We start from the raw sequence: 18,682 nt of genomic DNA on the forward strand, positions 1-18,682 counted from the left end.
CTCCGGGGAGACCCCAGAGCCCTGTCCAGTGCCTAAAGGGGCTCCGGGAGAGCTGGAGAGGGACTTTGGACGAGGGCCTGGAGCAACAGGACAAGGGGCAATGGCTTTAAGCTGGAGGAGGAGAGATTTAGATTAGACATGAGGAGGAAATTGTTCCCTGTGTGGGTGGGCAGGCCCTGGCACAGGTGCCCAGAGCAGCTGCGGCTGCCCCTGGATCCCTGGCAGTGCCAAGGCCAGGTTGGATGGGGCTTGGAGCAGCCTGGGGCAGTGGAAGGTGACGCTGCCACGGCAGGGGGTGGAACGAGAGGAGCTTTAATGTCCCTTCCAGCCCCTGCCCCGGGCGGCCGCGGGGCCGGTGCCGCAGCCCGGGGGTCCCGCGGTGCCGGCGCTGCCGAGGGGGCGGCGCTGGGCCCGGGGGAGGCGGGGAGCGGCGCGGGGCGGTGCCGGGCCGGTCCGGGGCGGTGCCGGGCCGGTCCGGGGCGGTGCCGGGCCGGTCCGGGGCGGTGCCGGGGCGGGCCCGGCGCCGGGCGGGCGGAGAGGTGCCGAGGCATCGCCGTGCGAGCGGCGCCCCGTGTGCCTCCTGCGCCCCCGGCCAGCAGCCCCGGGCCGGGGCATGGAGGCGGCGCACAGCATCCCCGTGCTCGACGTGCTCCGCCGCTTTGGGGTCAGCGAGAGCTGCGGGCTCAGCCCGGAGCAGGTCCGCCGCAACCGGGAGAAGTACGGCCCCAATGGTCAGTGCGGCGCCACGGGATCGCCGTGGGATGCGGGGCGGGGGTGGGATGGGGCAGCGCTAACGGGACACCGGCATCCCGGCTGGCACCCTCCCTATCGGGACCGGGATCCTCCCTACCGGGATCGGGATGTGGACCCGGACCCTCCCCGCCGGGATGGGGATGTGGACCGGGATCCTCCCCGCCGGTACCCGGAGGGTCCGGGGTGCTGCCATGGGTCCCCCCCGGAGCATCCTCCCGGCCCCGGCTGTGCGGAGGATCGGTGGGGATGTGCCGCGGGACACCTGTTGATTAGGACAATATTTATCGGCTTTAATTAAAGGCTAATTACTGCGGGTTCGAGCCGCCAGGAACGTCGGCAATTAGCGGGGTGTTAATTCCGCTGGCGGAGTGACAGAAAGCGGGGAGGGACAGCGATATCTTGTTACCAGGAAGGAAAGAGGGGAAGGTCCCATTGCCTGCGGGTGACAGAGGGAAGCCCCAAAACCGCCGTGAGAGGTGTCCCGGTGCGGGGATCTCGCTCGCCCCTTCCGCAGCCCTGGCTGCGGGTGCTGCTGTGGGACACGGAGCGGTGGTGGGGGCACGGTCCGTGTCCCGGCCCTGCCGGTGTCACACTGACCCGGGGGACCCTCTGCGAGCAGCTGGGCATCTTCACGGGACTCAGAAGGGGAATTTGGAAACGTGTGTTTTGAAAGTGTTCAGTGTTCAGGAGGGGCTGGCTGGGGTGTCTGGACCTACGCAGGTGATTTTCGGGTGGCTTTGTTCAGGCTGTGACCGAGGTCGGTCGTTAACTCTGCACAGGAGCCAGGAGGGGTTGGGGTGGTTTGCTCCAGTGCTTTGGAGCAGTGAGTCCCTTCTCAAACTTCTGCAAGGAGATCAGTGTGTAAACTCTCTCCTGGATTGGAGCTTCTTGCATCTGCTTTTTGCTTGATCCTCACGGATGAGGCTAAGGAAAGCCTGAGTAGATGCTGGCAGGATTGCTGTCTGCATTTCTGTTTGTTGGGAGGGCTGTGTTCGGGGGGATCAGAGGGCTGTGACTCCTCCAGTCCTGTGGGCAGCTGTCCTGTGCTGAGCTGTGCTCAGGGCCCCCCATCCCACCAGTGCTCCCTGTCCCAGGCAGCTTCAGCTCTGTTCCCTGAGCCAGCATGGTCAGGGCTGCACTTGGGAGCTCTTGCCATGGAGCACCTGCACCAGCTGCAAGCAATGGAGCATCACATCTGCTCCTGTTAGGCTTGATTTTGGAGAAGGGCAGCTGGGAACCTGTCTGGTTAACTGGGAGGAGTCCCTCTGCTTTGGGGGCTGAAGGCAAAATACATCCTTAAGGCAAAATACGTCCTTATCAAACAGGTGGCTGCTCTGATTTCGGGGAATAATTGCAGCCCATTTGTGTGCCATGCCCTGGCCCCACAGAAGCATGTGGCTGAGGGGTGTTCTGTGCTGTGCAGCAGAGTGTCACCGATGGGCATCACCACTGCGGGGCTCCTGGTGCCTTTGTCCCTGTGTTTGCCCAAGTGAATCATCCTCACTGAGTCAGGCACGTTGGCTGCTCAGTGCCACCGGGCTCTGCCTTGAAAAAGGGAGCTCAAAGCTGTGACGTAGGTGCAGAGCAAAGGGTTAGTGGTGGCAATTAGTTTGCCTTCATTTTTTTTTCTTTTTGCTTCCTCCTCTTGCAAGCAGTGGCTCTGTACTCTCGTCTCTTTGCAGTTTTGTTTCTCATGCCCTCCAGCATTGGGTTTCTCACAGGCTGTTGGCTCACAAGAGCTGCTGACTTTGGGGTGTCCTGTGTCTTTCACCTTCCAAGCACAGCTCTGCAGCTCCTGTACTGCACAGCTCGCAGTGATGTGCCTGAATGTTGAGAGCAGTGATGTGGGCAGTACAACCCTCAGTGAAATGTGGTCGAAGGTTTTTAAGAATTCAGATCTTATGCAATTTCTGAGCAGCATTTATATTTCTCTTATGGTGCCAATGAGACGTAGACAGCTTAGAACAGCTTAAAACCATGTAGGTAGGGGCCTGTATGGTTTGCTTGGTTTAAAACCTTGGTTTTAAGCAAAAAGTGGGGGTTTTGTCCAGCATGGTGAGAACTTGCAGGTTGTGTTGTGGCAGCAGACACCAACCTCCTTGGCTGTACTGGGATACCCTTGAGTGTCCTGTTTGGGAGAGCTGCTTGGGGTGAGGGTGCCACAAGGGAGCAGCTTGGGACAACGAGCTGGGCTTGGAGATGGGCTGTATTAAATTGCATTTCAATTTAGGTTTAAATTAAACTCTAGCAGCAGAAGTGTGGGGCAGTTTGATGACGTGTTTGAGCTCACACAAAGAGGAAGAAAAATCTTGAGTGGCTCAAAGTGCAGAGCAGGCCTTAAGCTCCAGCTACTTTCATTTTTGCACCCTTCTGTCTCACATTCATTAATTTCCTTCTAATCTTGAACTCTAAACTGCCAGTGTGGTCGTGAATCACAATCTAAAATACATCATCTTTCTGAAAAACTGCCTCCTGACGTGCTTCATAGAGCTGCTGGCTGCTGCTTTTTTATTGCATTTAAAAAAATAGGAGCTGCAACGAGCTCTGACGTTAAGTGAGAAGCAGCCATCATTGGTGTAACTGATACAAAATTATTTTATTTTTGGGGGGTGGTATACTTTTGGAGCTTAAAATTGTTTTTTTCAGATCCAGTGCTCACAAACACATTTGCAGAAGGAAACAGAAAGCAGTACTGATTATTTGGTATCTCCAGCTCGTGGCTGGGGAGCCAAGCAGTGTAGTACAGATTACTGGAGTGGAAGAAGATATTTCTCCATTAGGAAGAGCTTGTGTTCTTGTTTCAGCTCTGTCATCAGTGCTGTCAGCATGGCCTTTCATTTGCCAAGGAAACTGGAGAAGCTGCAGAACATTTAGGTCTCACCATGGCAATTCTGAATCTCCCAAGTCAATTTTAATTAATAAATGCTTTGGATGTCTCACATGTGCCTGGCAGGTGCTTCCCTATACCTCATCCCATCCCAAGCTCCACAGGTTGCTTTTAGACCACAAAACTTTAAAAAAGCCCCAAACAAACAAAAATAACCAAATGCACATCTGTTATTTTATAACAGACTGAGCAGGAGGGTATGGGCATGCACCCTTCCTAAATGTAAAACCAGGGGCATGATTTCCCTTGAAATGATTTGATTTTTGCCAAGGAACAACAGATGTAAAAAGGAGTTGCTTTGTGGACAGACAAATGATTTTTCTGTTTTAAATATAGCTCTGATTTGTCTCTTCTAAATGGATTTCTGAGTGTAAATGAGTGTACATTTCAGGCAGGATATTACTGCCATTAATGCGTATGCATAATTTTATTTGCTCCATTGGTAACCTAAATGGGCTGTGAATGTCAGCAGAGTCAAACTCGAGGCTTCAGCATAGGGGTGTTTATCTCATCTTGTGTTTCATCTCCTCTGACTCCGAAGCAGAAGCCTTGCTGTGGTTGGAAACTCAGCTGGGCAGGACCATCCTGCCCATCCGCCCTCCTTGGGGGCTCACCCATCCTGTTCTTCACCCTCCCTGCTCCGGGGGTGACCCCACGGGTACCCCGTGCTCTGCACATCCCATGCCTTGCTGAAGGTGCAATGTAGCTGTGTCTAAGTGTTACTCAAACCAGCTTCAGCTCAAAGCCCACCAGCTAATTTGCTTGTTTTTTCTACCACACCTCCCTGTGTCTCTGCAAGCCTCACTCAGGATCCCCAAATCTTTGTGTATATTCTCCAATGTGCATGCCCAGCCTGCCTGGGCGGGAGGAGGAGACATCCCCAAGCCCAAATCCAGCCTGGGCTGTGCTGCTCCTCTCCTCAAACCCACCAAGGCTCATTCTCAAGGCATGAGCACACACCTGAGCCCTTGTTTTGCTAGGAACACCACTGATCTCTGATTTATTTGCATCCTTTCCCCAGGATGTGTGTGCGCATCCGTCGGCACACGCGTGTGTCTGCGCGTACTCCGCCTGCGGCGCGGGGCTTGACGTTGAATTAGCTGCTGGCGGTTGCTAACGAGCCAAGGTTATGCTCCAGCTCTCTCTTGACAATAATAAAAAGAAAAAAAAAAGAAGAGAAATAAAATTTCTATTTCACACTGAAGTATTTGAGGTGGCAGCAAGAAGAGGAAAAGCAGCATTTTCTGACTCATCAAACTCTGCGCTCTGTTCCTCTGTGCATCGCCCACCTTTTCCACCCCCGAAACACACGCTGAACAGTCTGATTCATAAACATGCTACGGGTTGTGGGGTTTTTTTTCTCCTCCTCCAAATCCTTTCCCTGAGGAGACTTGCTGAGGCATTCAAACCTTGCGAGTGCCTTCAAATTCGGGGAGAGACAACACAAAGTTTTTGTAATTGACAGGGAAACTTGGGATTTTCATCTCCGTGCCCTCCTCTGAGGTTACCTGCATTCACACCTACCTTTAAAAAACACTGTGAATCAAGAGCAATGTTCAGAAAAACTGACATCTGCTGTCTAAATGCTGCAGGAACCAGGGAAGGAAGATTTGCAGGGCAAGAAGACACAGAAACTCTGCTGTGAGAGAAGGAATTGTGCCTGCAGGTCTTGTGCTTACCCCTGGGGTTGGTCTGCCTTGTGGCACGAGTGTTTTTTCATGAATATTTTTAATTCATTGCTGGTTTTAAAGCTGGGGTGGTAGAGCTGGTGCTACAAAACACTGATTTAAGAGGAGCTGGATGCACTGTGGATGCCCAGATGCTGGCTTGGGATGTGCTGCTTCCAGTAAGGGGCTGGAACATGTCCTCCAAAAACAAATTTAGCAGCAAAATATCCCCCTTCTCCCAGGATAATCCTTTCCCCCAGTAATTCAGGTGTCTCTTTTGAAATCCCTACTCCAGCCAAGAGTGTATGGCCATCCTAGAGCCATACTTGCCATCACCACAGTCACACCTCTGCTCTTTGCCATTTCAGCACCATTGGTCTTTCTTCATGTTTTAAGCCTTTTCTTACCTCCAGATCTGATTTGAAGTGTTCCATTTCTGTAGTCGTCTCCCCCCAGGGTAAATCCCTGAAAAATCCTATTGATAATTATGTTGCAAGTAAGTTTCCCTTTCTAAAGCTCCCTCAAACCCATTTTTCTTGAGTAAAAAGCCTCACTCCATGCCTGCTGTTGCTGTTGCTTTCTTCCTCCCAAGGAGAATTTTAATTTTTGAGAAGCATCCAAGCTGCTGCCTTTTCACTCTGCGTTTGATCTGCTCCTGCAAAAGGGATGGTGTGAGAACAGGAGGCTCCTGGCTGTGGGTTGGCTGTCCTGGCACAGCCATAGCCCAGGTGATGCCTCTGGCACGGACCCCATGGTACATCCCTGAAGAGGGGCCAGGAGTGCAAATGCTGGCACAAAGCAGGGCTGAGCAAGGCTCAGGGCTGAGCAAGGGACACTTCAAGTGACTTAAAGCAGGTGGTTGTTGTTTCTGGTGGTGGCAGCTGCCCTGTGAAGCACTCAAGGCCATGGCTGATCCTCTGTGCACAAAAGATCCCTGGAGAGCAGCGTTCCCAGGGCTGTCCTGTGATTTGCATCATGGATCTGAACTGGCCAGCAAAGGGCATCAGGAGCCTCACAGGGCTGCTGGAAGCCCCAAGGTGCTTCTGTTTTCATAGTCCTGAAAAATGAAGTGGTTTGATGCTGTTTTGTATGCTCAAACCTCTGGAGGAGCCAGCTTTGATTTTTCTCCCACACACAGTGCTTGCAGAGTCAGTTGGGATGCTGAGATCCCTCCAAAATATTGTTGGGTTTTTTTTAGGGTTATTTTCTGTAAGCTATGAACCAGATGCTGAACGTTTGCATCCTGTGCCTTTTTCCCAGCTGGTGCTGCCCCACTCCTGGGGAAGGGGTTCCTCCCTGTGAGGCATTGCTGAGGCTGGACCAGCCTCAAAACCCTTCTCTTGGTCCATCAAGCTCACCTGGGGGGCAGCGGATGCTCCATCCCCGTTAATGTCTTCAGGGCTGTTGAAAGAAGGACTGAGAAGTTAAGAGCAACACCTGGGCTGTATTCCATGGGGGAATAGGGCATTAAAAGCAGAATAACAAACCTCTTTGGGCAGGTAATGCTGGACATGTGGGTGCTGACATTGCACATGTGTGCTCTTCAATTCCTACTCACTATTTTCGACGGGAGAAGCCCATCAGGGCACTTAGGCAGTGCTCCCTGCCCAGTCCCTTGCTTCTCTCTGCTGGTCATGAGCAGTGGGAAGCAGACATGAGGCTGTTTTCTGCTGGGCTGGCTGCTGGGATGTGGGTTAGTGCAGTAATGGGCTGGAAAAGTGTTCCAGAGGGGAGGCACTGGGAGTGGGATGTGGACCAGGAGCTGAGCATGGTGATGTTTTCTGGCACTGCTGGCACTCATGATCTCAGTTACAAGGTGTAAATACATGATTATCAGAAGAATGTTGGGGTTTTCTGTTTGCTTTTTAATATTTCTTTCATTTTTTCGCTTTTCACCCTCCTTTTTTTCCCCTTCCCCTGGTTCTCACGTAGCACACATGGATGACCTCCCATGGCATCTCAGATGGGCTGAAGGCAATGCAGGCAGCCCCTCCTGCTCAGCTGGAGCACCTTGGGCAGGAGAAACAGCTGGTGCTGAGGGCACTGGGATAGGTGGGAGGGATGGGTGGAGGAGAAGGGGCCTGTGCCCACTCTGGGTGGGTGAGTGGGTGGCAGCAGGACAGAGCTGTCTGGGGGTTCAGTCCAACCCATTGCAATACTAACACGCAAACTGAGAAAGCACCAACCCCACAGCCCATTTATTATTCTGCATAGGATATTTTTTGGGGTGGTATTGTTACTCTGTGTTGGTAGCACTGGAAGTAGAAAGTTTATCAATAACCTGTATTTAAAAAAAAAAATCCCCAGTGCTCAGTGGAGCTGCTGGTGGTACCGGTTACCTCGCTGGAAAACAGGTAGCAGAGATCTGGGCTGGAAGTGTAGAAATGTTGAAAAAACTGGAGCCAAACAGCAGCAGAGAAAATTGTGGTTACTCCAGTGTTTCCATGACGTGAGCGTGCACCGGAGGCTCCTCCGTGGGCGGTTAACCCCTGGCAGGCAGGGCTGCAGGGCTGCCTGTGAGGACTGAGCTGCACAGGAGGCTCCTAATTCATGCTGATGGTCCTCTCCGCGCTGGGTGGGTGAGTCGAGCCAGTCATCTCGTGAAAGCAGGGTCACATCTGAGTCCAGAGAGATGCTGAATTACTCCTTGCCAGCGATGAACCTCGTGTCTGTAACAAGAATTGGCTGGTTTGCTGTGGGAACCTCCCGGTTTTTGAGGTTTGGCTGCTCGTTATCACTCTGTAAAAACCTTTTCTCTTTCTCACCGGCAGAGGTGGTGAGTCTGTGGTCAGGCTCTGGTTTGGTGGTGATCCCATCTGCCCGTGTGCTGCCTGGTCCAACACATCCCTGGACATTCAGGACATGTGGTGGCATCAGTTTGTGACCTGTGATGGCTGAAAGCTGAAATGTTATATACCTCTTGTTAAAGTCTAGATCTATAGTATTCCTAAACCTAAGTGTCACTGCTCTGATCATCAGAATCCTCCTAAAATTTAAATGCTCAGAAATCTGGATGTGCTGATGCAGGTCCTGGCTTTGTACCCTCTGGTCCCACATGAACCCGCTTGAGATTATATATACACTTATATATCCCATTTGAGATTCGATATACATGTTCTTCATTTGAGATTGTATATGTTCGTCCCATTTGAGATTACATGTGCTCCATTTGAGACCAACGTATGTCCAATCTGAGATTTTTACATCTATACATATATATATATCCCATTTGAGAGTTCATATATGTATATAATTTCCCATTTGAGATTATAGATGTATGTCTTATTTGATAACCAACTAATATAAATTATTAACCCACTGATAACATATATATAATATATATAGCATATGTATAGTAAATATATGTATCTATATTATATGTGTACTATATATAATATATATAGCATATGTATAGTAAATATATGTATATATATTATATATGCACTATATATAATATATATAGTATATGTATAGTAAATATATGTATATATATTATATGTGTACTATATATAATATATATAGTATATGTATAGTAAATATATGTATATATATTATATGTGTACTATATATAATATATATAGTATATGTATAGTAAATATATGTGTATATATTACATATGTACTATATATAATATATATAGTATATGTATAGTAAATATATGTATATATATAATATATATAATATTTTAATTTATATATATATATACACACATATATATATATGCATATATATATATATAAAAATAAAAATAAATTTCCCACCCACACTAACATTTGCAAGTAACTATGGGACACCTTTGAACAAAAAAAAAACCGCTTTATGGAGGGAAAACAAACCAGAGGCAATAAAAAGCTGTTTGTCCCCCTCGGGAGCTGGCAGATCCCTGCAGAAGGGTGAAGGCACTCGAGGACGAGTGGCAGGGTGACGGTCCCCGTCGGAGGTGCGATGTTTCGGGGAGGAAATCCGCTCCTTGCTCTTGCGTGTCCCTTGTGCCCCTGGGTTCCTGCCCGCGGTATTTTTGCTTCGGGTGTTTCCTGCTGTTCAAGCACTCCGCGTTTTGAAGCGGCGGGGGGAGGCGGGGAGGGGATGTGAGTGAATCCGGCCGGAGGCTGGCCTGGCTTCTCTCCCCAGAGCCACCAGCTGTGCCGGGGCTCCCCGGTGTGGGACCAGTCCCCACAGCTGCTCCGTGTCCTCCTGGGGTGATGGATGGCCAAATCGCTTGTTTGGTTTGGTTTGGTTTGTTTTTTTATTGTTCTGTTTTGTTTTGTTTTGTCCTTGTTTGTCTGGAGGAACCCCCTGGAGCGCTTGCAGAGCCGTCCTCAGAGCAAATGCAAGGGGTTTTGGGTTTTTTTTTTTTTGTGTTAGATATGTGCTTTATTATGCAGGGTGGGTTTTTCTAAAATTATCATTTAAAATTTATTATTATTATTAATAGTAGTAGTATTAATAGTATTATTATTTTTTAGATAGTTCTTCTAGTTTGGAAACAGCTTTCCTTGCAGCGGTCGGTGATTAAATCAGTTGTTTTTTGGGAAGGCTGTGTGGGTGGGGGAGATTCTCTCCTCTTCGGCTTCCTTCGCCACGGGGAGTGAAAGCTCAGAGATGCTCGAGGAGGGGTTTAGCTGGGCTGAGCCGGGCTGGGCTGGGTTGAGCTGAGCTGAGCTGATCTGGGCCGAGCTGAGCTGGGCCGGGCTGAGCTGGGCTGGGCCGGGCTGAACTGGGCCGAGCTGAGCCGAGCTGGGCCAAGCTGGGCTGGGCTGGGCCAGGCCGAGCTGAGCTGAGCTGAGCTGGGTTGAACTGGGCCGAGCTGGGCTGGGCTGAACTGAGCTGAGCTGAGCTGGCCTGAGCTGAGCTGGGCTGGGCTGAGCCGGGATGGGCTGGGCTGAGCTGGGCTGGGCTGAGCTGAGCTGGGCTGAGCTGAGCTGGGCTGAGCTGAGCTGGGCTGGGCTGAGCTGAGCCAGGCTGAGCTGAGCTGAGCTGAGCTGAGACGGGCTGGGCTGGGCTGAGCTGAGCTGGGCTGGGCCGGGCTGAACTGGGCCGAGCTGGGCCAAGCCGGGCTGGGCTGGGCCGGGCCGAGCTGAGCTGGGCTAAGCCGGGCTGAGCCGGGCTGAGCTGAGCTGAGCCGAGCCGGGCTGGGCTGAGCCGGGCTGAGCTGAGCTGAGCCGAGCCGAGCCGAGCCGAGCCGGGCTGGGCTGAGCGGTGAGCCCGGGCTCCTGAGTGCCCCAATGCCCGGCGATCCAGCTCAGCTGGAGCTCGCCCAGCAGGAACCGCCTGTTCCCGGGAGCCGGGCAGCCGAGGTCGGGATAGCCCTCCCCTCACCTGCCTGCCTGCACTTTCCTTTTTCCATTCTGCAACCTCCCGAGTCAACAGAAGGGCTAAATTAAGGAATCTGTGGGAAGTGAGTGGAAAAGTAAAAATGAAAAAGGCTGGCTCAGCAGTGCAGGGCGGGAGAGGGGAAGCGATGGAGCTCTGTTCCCGGTCCGTCACAGAGGGTTCCCCTCGGCTCATCTTTGGGGTGTCCTTTGGGGTTTTCCAGTTTTTCTAGGCTTTTCCACGCTTTGAGAGCCAGGGATCTTCTCTGCTCCCCTCGGGAGGGGGTTCCTGCAGTGACCCAGGAGAAGGGGCTGCTCTGCAGTGCTGGCTCAGGCACGTTCTGGGGTTCCTCTTCTGTTTATAAAGCCTAATTCAAATTATTCTTCCCTTTTCCACACAAATATATTTAGATTTCCCTGTATATATATATATAATATTTTTTCCTTATGCACAAATATATGTTGGTATCATGTATATATAGATATATGTACCATATTTCAACTTTATAGTCACACACACACATATTATGTATATTTGGAAGGCGATTATGAAAAAACCCTAGAAGGGACTCATATTTCCAGGGATCTCCAAGTATCTCATTCCAGGAAAGGAACTCCTTCAACTACACAGAAATGTGTGATCCTCAGAGAGTTCATCCATGAAAAGCATGAATTGTCCAACTTGCCCCTTTTTCCCATCCAGAAAAACAGATCCTTTCTATCCTACAGAAATTTTTTTCTTGTGATATAATCCAAACTGAGGGCTGGGTAGACTTCATTTTCCATGAAAACTCATCCAAGAGGATTGCTGAAAATAGACTGTTCTCTGAGAACAGATACCAGAAAAAGCAAAGGGAGGGGTGGAGGCCGGTCATCTGGGGCAAGGAGTTCTGCAAAATAAATTAATGATTGACAATCTCAGTTTGAGTCAAAAGCAGCTCATTAGCACCCGTGTGGATTAAGGGATACATCACCCTGCAGATACACTGGATGTATTTTATCATCCTGGTTTTATTTATCATGTGGGATGGGTTGGGATGGGGTGCCATGCTCAAACTTTGATATTCCCCGCAGGTTTGCCATGACAGAAACATTTCCTCCAGAAAACAAACAAATGGAAAAAATACTCCAACCCAATTCCCTCCAGACCACAGCACACCGAGGATGGAGTTGAATCCATTCAGCCTCGAGCTTGGGGCTGAACGTTTCCAGCCCAGTGTTCACAGTCTGTGCATGATCCATATATGCACTGTTTGTGCCCTGGGGCTTGGCTGCAGGCAGCAGCAGGATTGATTAACACAAATGGATTAAAAGATAGCAATTAAAACAAACATCAGCTTTTGGAGGGGTCAGGGTGAGCAGGTTCCTCATCTTGGCAGGGAAGGGGAAAAGATGCAGTTTGGATTTAAAAGCAATATCCTGTAGTTCTTCTTGGGTTTGGTTTTTTTTTTTTCCTTTTTAAAATTGACACTGCAGGTTTGGGGCTCTGTTTCAGTAACTTTAGTTACATTTGTAATGTAATTTATTATTTCTGTTTCTTACTTATTTTTATTATTTATTGGTTTATTTTCCAAGACATGCAACCTTAATGGTTGCTTACAGCCTCATGGAAGTTGCTTGCCTCAGTGTAAAGGGATATTGGTCCTTGGGGAGGCAGTTTTGCTGTTCCCCCACTGAGCACAGCAGCATTTGCTGTGTTCTGAGCAGCATCTCTCCTCCAGAATCAAATGCATCCCTTTGGTAAAATGTATCCTAGTTTCATTTTCTTACCTGGAATCTTTTCAGTTCAAATATTTTTTTGAAAAACAGGATTTTTCTTAAATCCTCTGGGATTAAAAAAATATCCCAAACATGGACCCACCTTTTTCTGTCCCAATTCCTGCAGAATTCAGCTGAAAGGCTCAGCCCAGTTTTGGTTCCTCCCCTGGGGTGTTTGAATCTTCCTGGGGCTGGGCACTCTCTGAGCTGACCTGGCATTGAGGGCATCACTGGGGCTCCTGGCACTGCCACCTCTGCAGCTCCCTGTGCTTGGTTTCCTAAACTGCTTCCCAGCACTGCCAGGAAAATGTTATTAAGTTTTCTCACTAGGTGTTGGAGTCACTGCAAGTGGCCAAAGTTTGTCCAGTGTGCCTGGAGGGGGCACAGATCCCCCCCTGCAGTGCCCCTGGCCTGGCTGGGGCTTTCTGATCCCCCTGCTGGGTCTGGGGCTGGCTCTGGGTGGCAGCTGAGCATCTCAGGGATGTGGGGAGCAGCCAAGCAGCCCAAAACAATGAGACAACATTACTGGACAAAAATTCCCAATTTACTTAACACTTAACTGAAAAAATAGCTTTAGGATGATAAAGGAGGAAATAACATGGTATTTCTAGGGTGGAAGAAGAGAATATATTGAAGTTGCAGCATGTCCCTTGGCTGGGGTTGTGGTAATTTTGGCAGAAGATTCCCAGATGAGCCAGAGTCACTTCCTCGCTTTCCCTGCAGTTATGGAAAGGGTCTGCTTGAAGCAGAGGTAGGAAGAAGCAAAAAATACCCAACATGACCCCAAAACTAAAAAAATTCATGGAACCTTTAGCTTTATTTTCTTCAAGCTCCTGTAGTGGTTGTGGGGGTTTTGGTTTGTTTTCTTCTTTTTCCAAAACCGTTACTATTTAAATGCAGATTTTTAGCTTTTCCACCCGGGAGCCGGAGCTGGAAATTCTTTCCACTGCGTTGGTGCAGGAGGGAACAAACCGCTGCTTTTAGTTTGCTCGAATAATCCATCCCTGGCTGGAGCCACGGGTTTCCTCCTTCCCACTCCCTCCCACTCCCAGAGCGATCCCAGGATCTGCTGCGGTGCTGATGGGGACAGGGGTGAGGGGACATTGCTTCAAGTCCCGTTTCCCCAAGGTTTTTCCTTTAAATGTCTCCAAGACTTCATTCTTGCAAACGCCATGTGGGCACTGGAGTGGCAACCCAAGTGGCAGTTTCATTTTTCAGAGCAAAATGGGCAAAATCTTCTGGGATAAGTGGGATATTGGCAGGGAACCAATTTGTTTTTCACTGTGGCATGGGATGAGGATGCTCGGGGCTGGGCAGGGTTTATGGCCCTGAACTGCAGTGAGGGGAAGCTTGTGCTGCCCAACATTTTGGGGATGAGCCGTTTCCAAGAATAAAGGAAGGGAAGTTTAAAGTGGGATGGGCGAGGCTTTCCTTATTTATTTCACACTGCTTCTTGGACCATTGTTCAGATGCCACGCTCCTTCCTCCATTCCTGTTTCCCTCTCCCTGGACAGTGGGGCATGGTGGTGGTGGCTTCTCCTTCAGCACAGGGATGTCCCTTCTGATTTTCTGGGGAGAAGGAGATAGCACTGGGCTGGGTTTGCTGGTACTTTGCTGCTCTTGGGAGGCACATCCAGGATAACTGCATTTCCTAGTCCCTGACCTGCTGAGATCAGCTCAGCTGGCCAAAAAAGGAACAAATGAGCCTTTCAGCTTTCCCCCTCTGACTGAGCAGTGGGTGTCTGGTACCCCCAGGTCTCCACTGGGACTCCGTCACTGTCCTGGGGGGATTGGTGGTGCTGGGCTGGGTTCAGAACCTGTGAGTTTGAGGGTGGGATGAGCAGCTGGTCTGGAGCTCTCTTTGCCCCAGGAAGCCTTGTGACCCAAACCAGAAATTCTTGGGGTTGAATTTTTCGTCAGCCAATGACAGCATCCAGGTGAGGAAAGCGGTTGGATCATTTTCTCCTAAAGCATTGCCTGGAAAACAGCAAGGATGTTTCTGGCTCTTAAACGTGTGCTATCCATCCTCATGTGCCGCTCACCCACCCCCAGCTGCTGCCATCCCCAGCTGGCCTGAATTTGCTTATTTTTGGGGCAGTGGATTCCCCAGCCAGAAAGGTTCTGGGCTTTTGCAGAGTGCAGAGCACAGCTGGAACAGGGATGAACACTGGGGAATTACAGAAACAGCAAACCAGTGGTGTTTGCCATGGGAGTGGGGGGGTGTATCTTGTTTATTTTGTCTTTCTGATGCCTTTTGAAGCAGCCCTGAATGAGTGGCTGTCGCTGGTGTAAGCAAACCTCACCTGGCACACCGCAAAAAGCAGCTGTGAGGCGATAGGCAAATAAGGTGCTGGGGCTGGAGGGCCTCCCCACCCACGGCACACCCAGAGCCACCACTGCCTTTGCTCTGCAGGGGAAAGCACAGGAGGAAACCACCCGTGGCTTTGGGACCAGCTGCTTGGGGGTGGTGGAGGGCAGGGGAAGGGCTGAATCCTCTGGGATTGTACCAGGTTGTGGTACAAAGCAGAGCTTGGCTTGGCTGTGGCATCCCCGAGGATGGGGATGGATGCCCCAACCCTGGAAGTGTTCCAGCCAGCTTGGACAGGGCTTGGAGCAACCTGGGATAGTGGAAGGTGTCCCTGCCCAAAGCAGGGGGTTGGAACAGGATGATCTTTAAGGTCCCTGCCAACCGAAACCATTCTGTGATTCTGTGCCCCCAGTGCTGTGCCTGCACCCCTGAGGTGGTTTTTAATGCAGGGTTATTTCCTGTGCTCCTTGCATGGCAGAGGCTCAACACAGCTGGAAATGCTGCCTGCCGCGGGTGTGGGGGCTCAGCACAGCTGGAAATGCTCAATGCCGCGGGTCTGGGGGCTCAGCACAGCTGGAAATGCTCAATGCTGCGGGTCTGGGGGCTCAGCACAGCTGGAAATGCTGCCTGCCGCGGGTCTGGGGGCTCAGCATGGCTGGAAATGCTGCCTGCCGCGGGTCTGGGGGCTCAGCACGGCTGGAAATGCTCAATGCCGCGGGTCTGGGGGCTCAGCACAGCTGGAAATGCTGCCTGCCGCGGGTCTGGGGGCTCAGCACGGCTGGAAATGCTCAATGCCGCGGGTCTGGGGGCTCAGCACGGCTGGAAATGCTCAATGCCGCGGGTCTGGGGGCTCAGCACGGCTGGAAATGCTCAATGCCGCGGGTCTGGGGGCTCACACGCTCTCGCTGCAGCTGTGCCCGCCCAGGGCTGTGGTTTCCATGCGTGGGTGGGCTCCGTGACCCCCGTGCCAAGGGGGTGCCCCGGGACAGCCCCTCGCCCTGCTGGGTCTCGCTTGGCTGACGGGGTTTAACGTTTGGGGTTTTTCTGGTGAAAGGCTAAGCGAGCTTTGGGGTGTGTTTGCCCCACGGTGGTGCAGAGGCCGGGCAGAAGCTGGAGCAGGCACGGTCCCTTTAGCTGCACCCTGCGGGTGCCACTGTGCCCGAGCAGAGCCGCCCTGCCCTGGCACATGGGCGAGGCGGGAGGTGCAGGGCCGGCTCCGGGGCCGCTGCGGTGCTCGGGAGCCGTGCAGAAAGGGAAGCCGAGTTGAAGTCTCACCCAGCCAGGCACTTGGATCGCTGCGTTTTGTCCTCTGGGAGCATCAGCACCATTAGGCTTTGAGTGTTTGCATCCCAGATAAGGCTGGAACACCCAGGCACACGGCTCCCAAACGCTGCTTTTCACACTTCTCACCTCGAGGATGAGGAGCAGCCCCACTCTCCATCCTCGGGTGGGATTTATGGGCTGAGTGTGTGTTGAAACATCCCGGCAAAGCCTGTCCTGCCCGTGGGGAGTGGAGGTGTGCAGTGCTGGCTGTCAGCGGGGGTGAGGCAGAGCAGACATCCCCGCAGGATGGGATCCTTCCCATGCAGCCGGCCCTGGGAAAGGCAGCCAGTTAAAATAACAGTTTATCCTGCCTGCTGTCTTGTGGGATGGTGGAAGGATCCCAGAGCAGCCCTGCCTGGGCTCCTGCTTTATGTCACAGGACAGGAGCTGCTCTCCCAGCTGGGGTTGTTTTAGGGTTTTCTTGCCCTTTTCTCTACTGTTTTACTGCCTGTCAGCAAAATCCAAAGGAATTGGATGCATCCTTTATTTTGTTCATCTATTTCCCCTTCCCTGCTTAAGGGAAAATATATTAAAGGCAGGGGGAAAAGAAATGATCACAACATAGAAATATAGCTTGAATTAAGTTATTTAGAGCAGAAACTGGGACTGGATGTGGTGCTCATCATTATTCTCCCAGAGGGCATCATGCTCCTCCCACATCACTGGGGGGCAGAAGTGTTTCCCATGAGGGAAATCTGATTTTATCCAAGGGAAGCTACTGAAATGGTGAGGGAAAATGGAATTTCAGTGTTCAGCTTGCAGGATGTTTGCTGTTATGGATTGCATCTTGGACTCGAATATGAACCAGGGGTTGCGTTGCCACGTGCTGGCCTCTGAGATTGTCACCCTGTTCCTCGCTTTCCCCAAAGCAGAGTGGGATGCAGCGCCTCAGTGCAGGATGGAGAAACACCAGCTGCTGTAGGGATGTGCTCCAGGGATTTTTGCTCCTGTTACAGCAGAAGAAACTTAAACATCTCCCTGAAGCTCCCCCCAGTGCCACCCTGTCCCAGTCTGTGTTTGCTTTGGCCAGGAGAGCGGGGCCGGGTCCCCCCGGGGACACGGGGGCTGTCACAGAGCCCCGGGGCAGCCGCCTGTGCTTGTGCTCCTGGGTGGCACCGGTGTTTATTTACCTTTTCATCACCTGATTCCCGTGCCCTGCCATGCTGCAGGCGCCAGCCCGTGGGCTGCCAGCCCTGTTTGAGTTGGCAGGAGCTGGAGATTAAGCTCCTGCTAAAATAGCCCGACGCCAGCCCCACGTCTGCCCAGGGTGGCCGGGCTCCTTGCATGCCCTTAGAACATTTTGTCTGGATATTCTGCAGCCTGGTATGGGCCAAACGTCACCACATGATGTGATGGCACAGCGAGGAGAGATGTCATGATGTGACAAGCTCAGAGCAAGTTGTAAATGCCCAGCAGTCCCTGGAGCTGTGGATGTGTCCCTGCAAGGCAAAGCCCTTTGAGGTGGTGGGGCTGGAGGTGCCTTAACCCAGAGGGGACAGTGCTCTTTCGCTGGGGGAGTGGCCCTGTGACATCCAGGCTCCCACCATCCCTTGGGATAGCTCCCCTTTCTTGGCTCTGCTCTCCAAAGCGTCCATGCAGAAGAGCAGGAGCAGAGGAGCCACAGATATGTCCACAAGCTTGCAGGTCCTGTGACAGGACTGCTCAGCTGGGGGAGCTGGATATTTATGGTGCATGTGGGTGACCCATTTTGGGATTCTCTGAGCCACCATTGCCACTTTCCACTCTTGATGGTGTCACTGCATTTGTGTTCTGGCTGTGTCAGGGAGCTCGTGCCCAGGGCTGGTGGCTGTGCTGAGCCACCATTCAAAGAAAGGGGCTATTCAGGTGCCAGCCAGGAGTTTCCATTTCAGCCTGTTTGCACTTGCCATGTTGTCCCAAGGGAATGACAGATTTGGGATTTTGCTTGTTCCCTGCCAGTGGTGGGTTTCCCAGCAGGATGGGACATGGCTGCACAGCCATGGGGCTGACTGACACAGAACTTGGGGTTTGGGGAGTAGCAAACCCTCTTATTTCTAGTGGGACTTTGGATGTGTCAGGAAGAAGCTCCAGCCCCAAACTTTCCTGTTTTCCAGCGTGGTTTTATCAGTTCACACCCAAAACTGTGGGCTAATTGTGACTTCCAGCCCTTTGTCTCTATGTGTTTGGTGCTGAGCTGCCACTTGAAGAGTGGTGGAAGGAGTCACTGACAGCAGGGAGCTGCCTGGTTATCACTGTACTCAAACCTGGGGCTTTGGGAGGTGCCTGCAGCAGCGTTGCTGCGTTTGAGGTTTGGTGACAGCGATGGCAGTGTCACTGTGCCACCGCAGTGTTTCAGCTGCCTGTCCCAGTGCACGTGTTTCCTGAGTTCACAGAAGCCCCTCTTCGTGCTTTAATCAAGATCTCATGCAAAGCCCTGGCTCTGTGTTTGGCGCTGCTGCCAGTCTTCATGCAAGCAGCGCTGTGGTGTTTCAGGTGGCTGCTCAGGGTGGAAAGTCAGCCCGGGGCACCCTGGCTGAGCCAAAACCTGTGGGACCCCCAGCTGCCCCCCCCAGGGCACCCGCCTGCCCTCAGCCCTCTCACCTTGCACCCTTTGAAGTGGAGTCTGGATGGAAATAGCAGCAGATCTCTTCTACTTTTAATTTTGGAGGCTCTCTGGGCTGGGGAGAGGAAGCTG

The 18,682-nt window shown here is 51.7% G+C and overlaps 1 protein-coding gene across 2 annotated transcripts in view; it reads left to right on the plus strand.

Annotated features, from left to right (window-relative positions):
* The first annotated feature begins 502 nt into the window (after nt 1-502).
* Nucleotides 503-18,682, plus strand: part of ATP2A3 (ATPase sarcoplasmic/endoplasmic reticulum Ca2+ transporting 3) — a 54,733-nt gene continuing 36,553 nt past the window's right edge. The window contains exon 1 of one of the 2 annotated variants that reach the window (XM_068210213.1): nt 503-731. In XM_068210213.1, coding sequence (XP_068066314.1) covers nt 614-731 — 118 coding nt within the window. In that variant the 5' untranslated portion in view covers nt 503-613. The remainder of the gene's footprint in view (nt 732-18,682) is intronic. The other variant, XM_068210215.1, reaches the window with a different exon arrangement.

Source organism: Anomalospiza imberbis, chromosome 20, assembly GCF_031753505.1.
Source record: "Anomalospiza imberbis isolate Cuckoo-Finch-1a 21T00152 chromosome 20, ASM3175350v1, whole genome shotgun sequence".
Classification (NCBI taxonomy): domain Eukaryota; kingdom Metazoa; phylum Chordata; class Aves; order Passeriformes; family Viduidae; genus Anomalospiza; species Anomalospiza imberbis.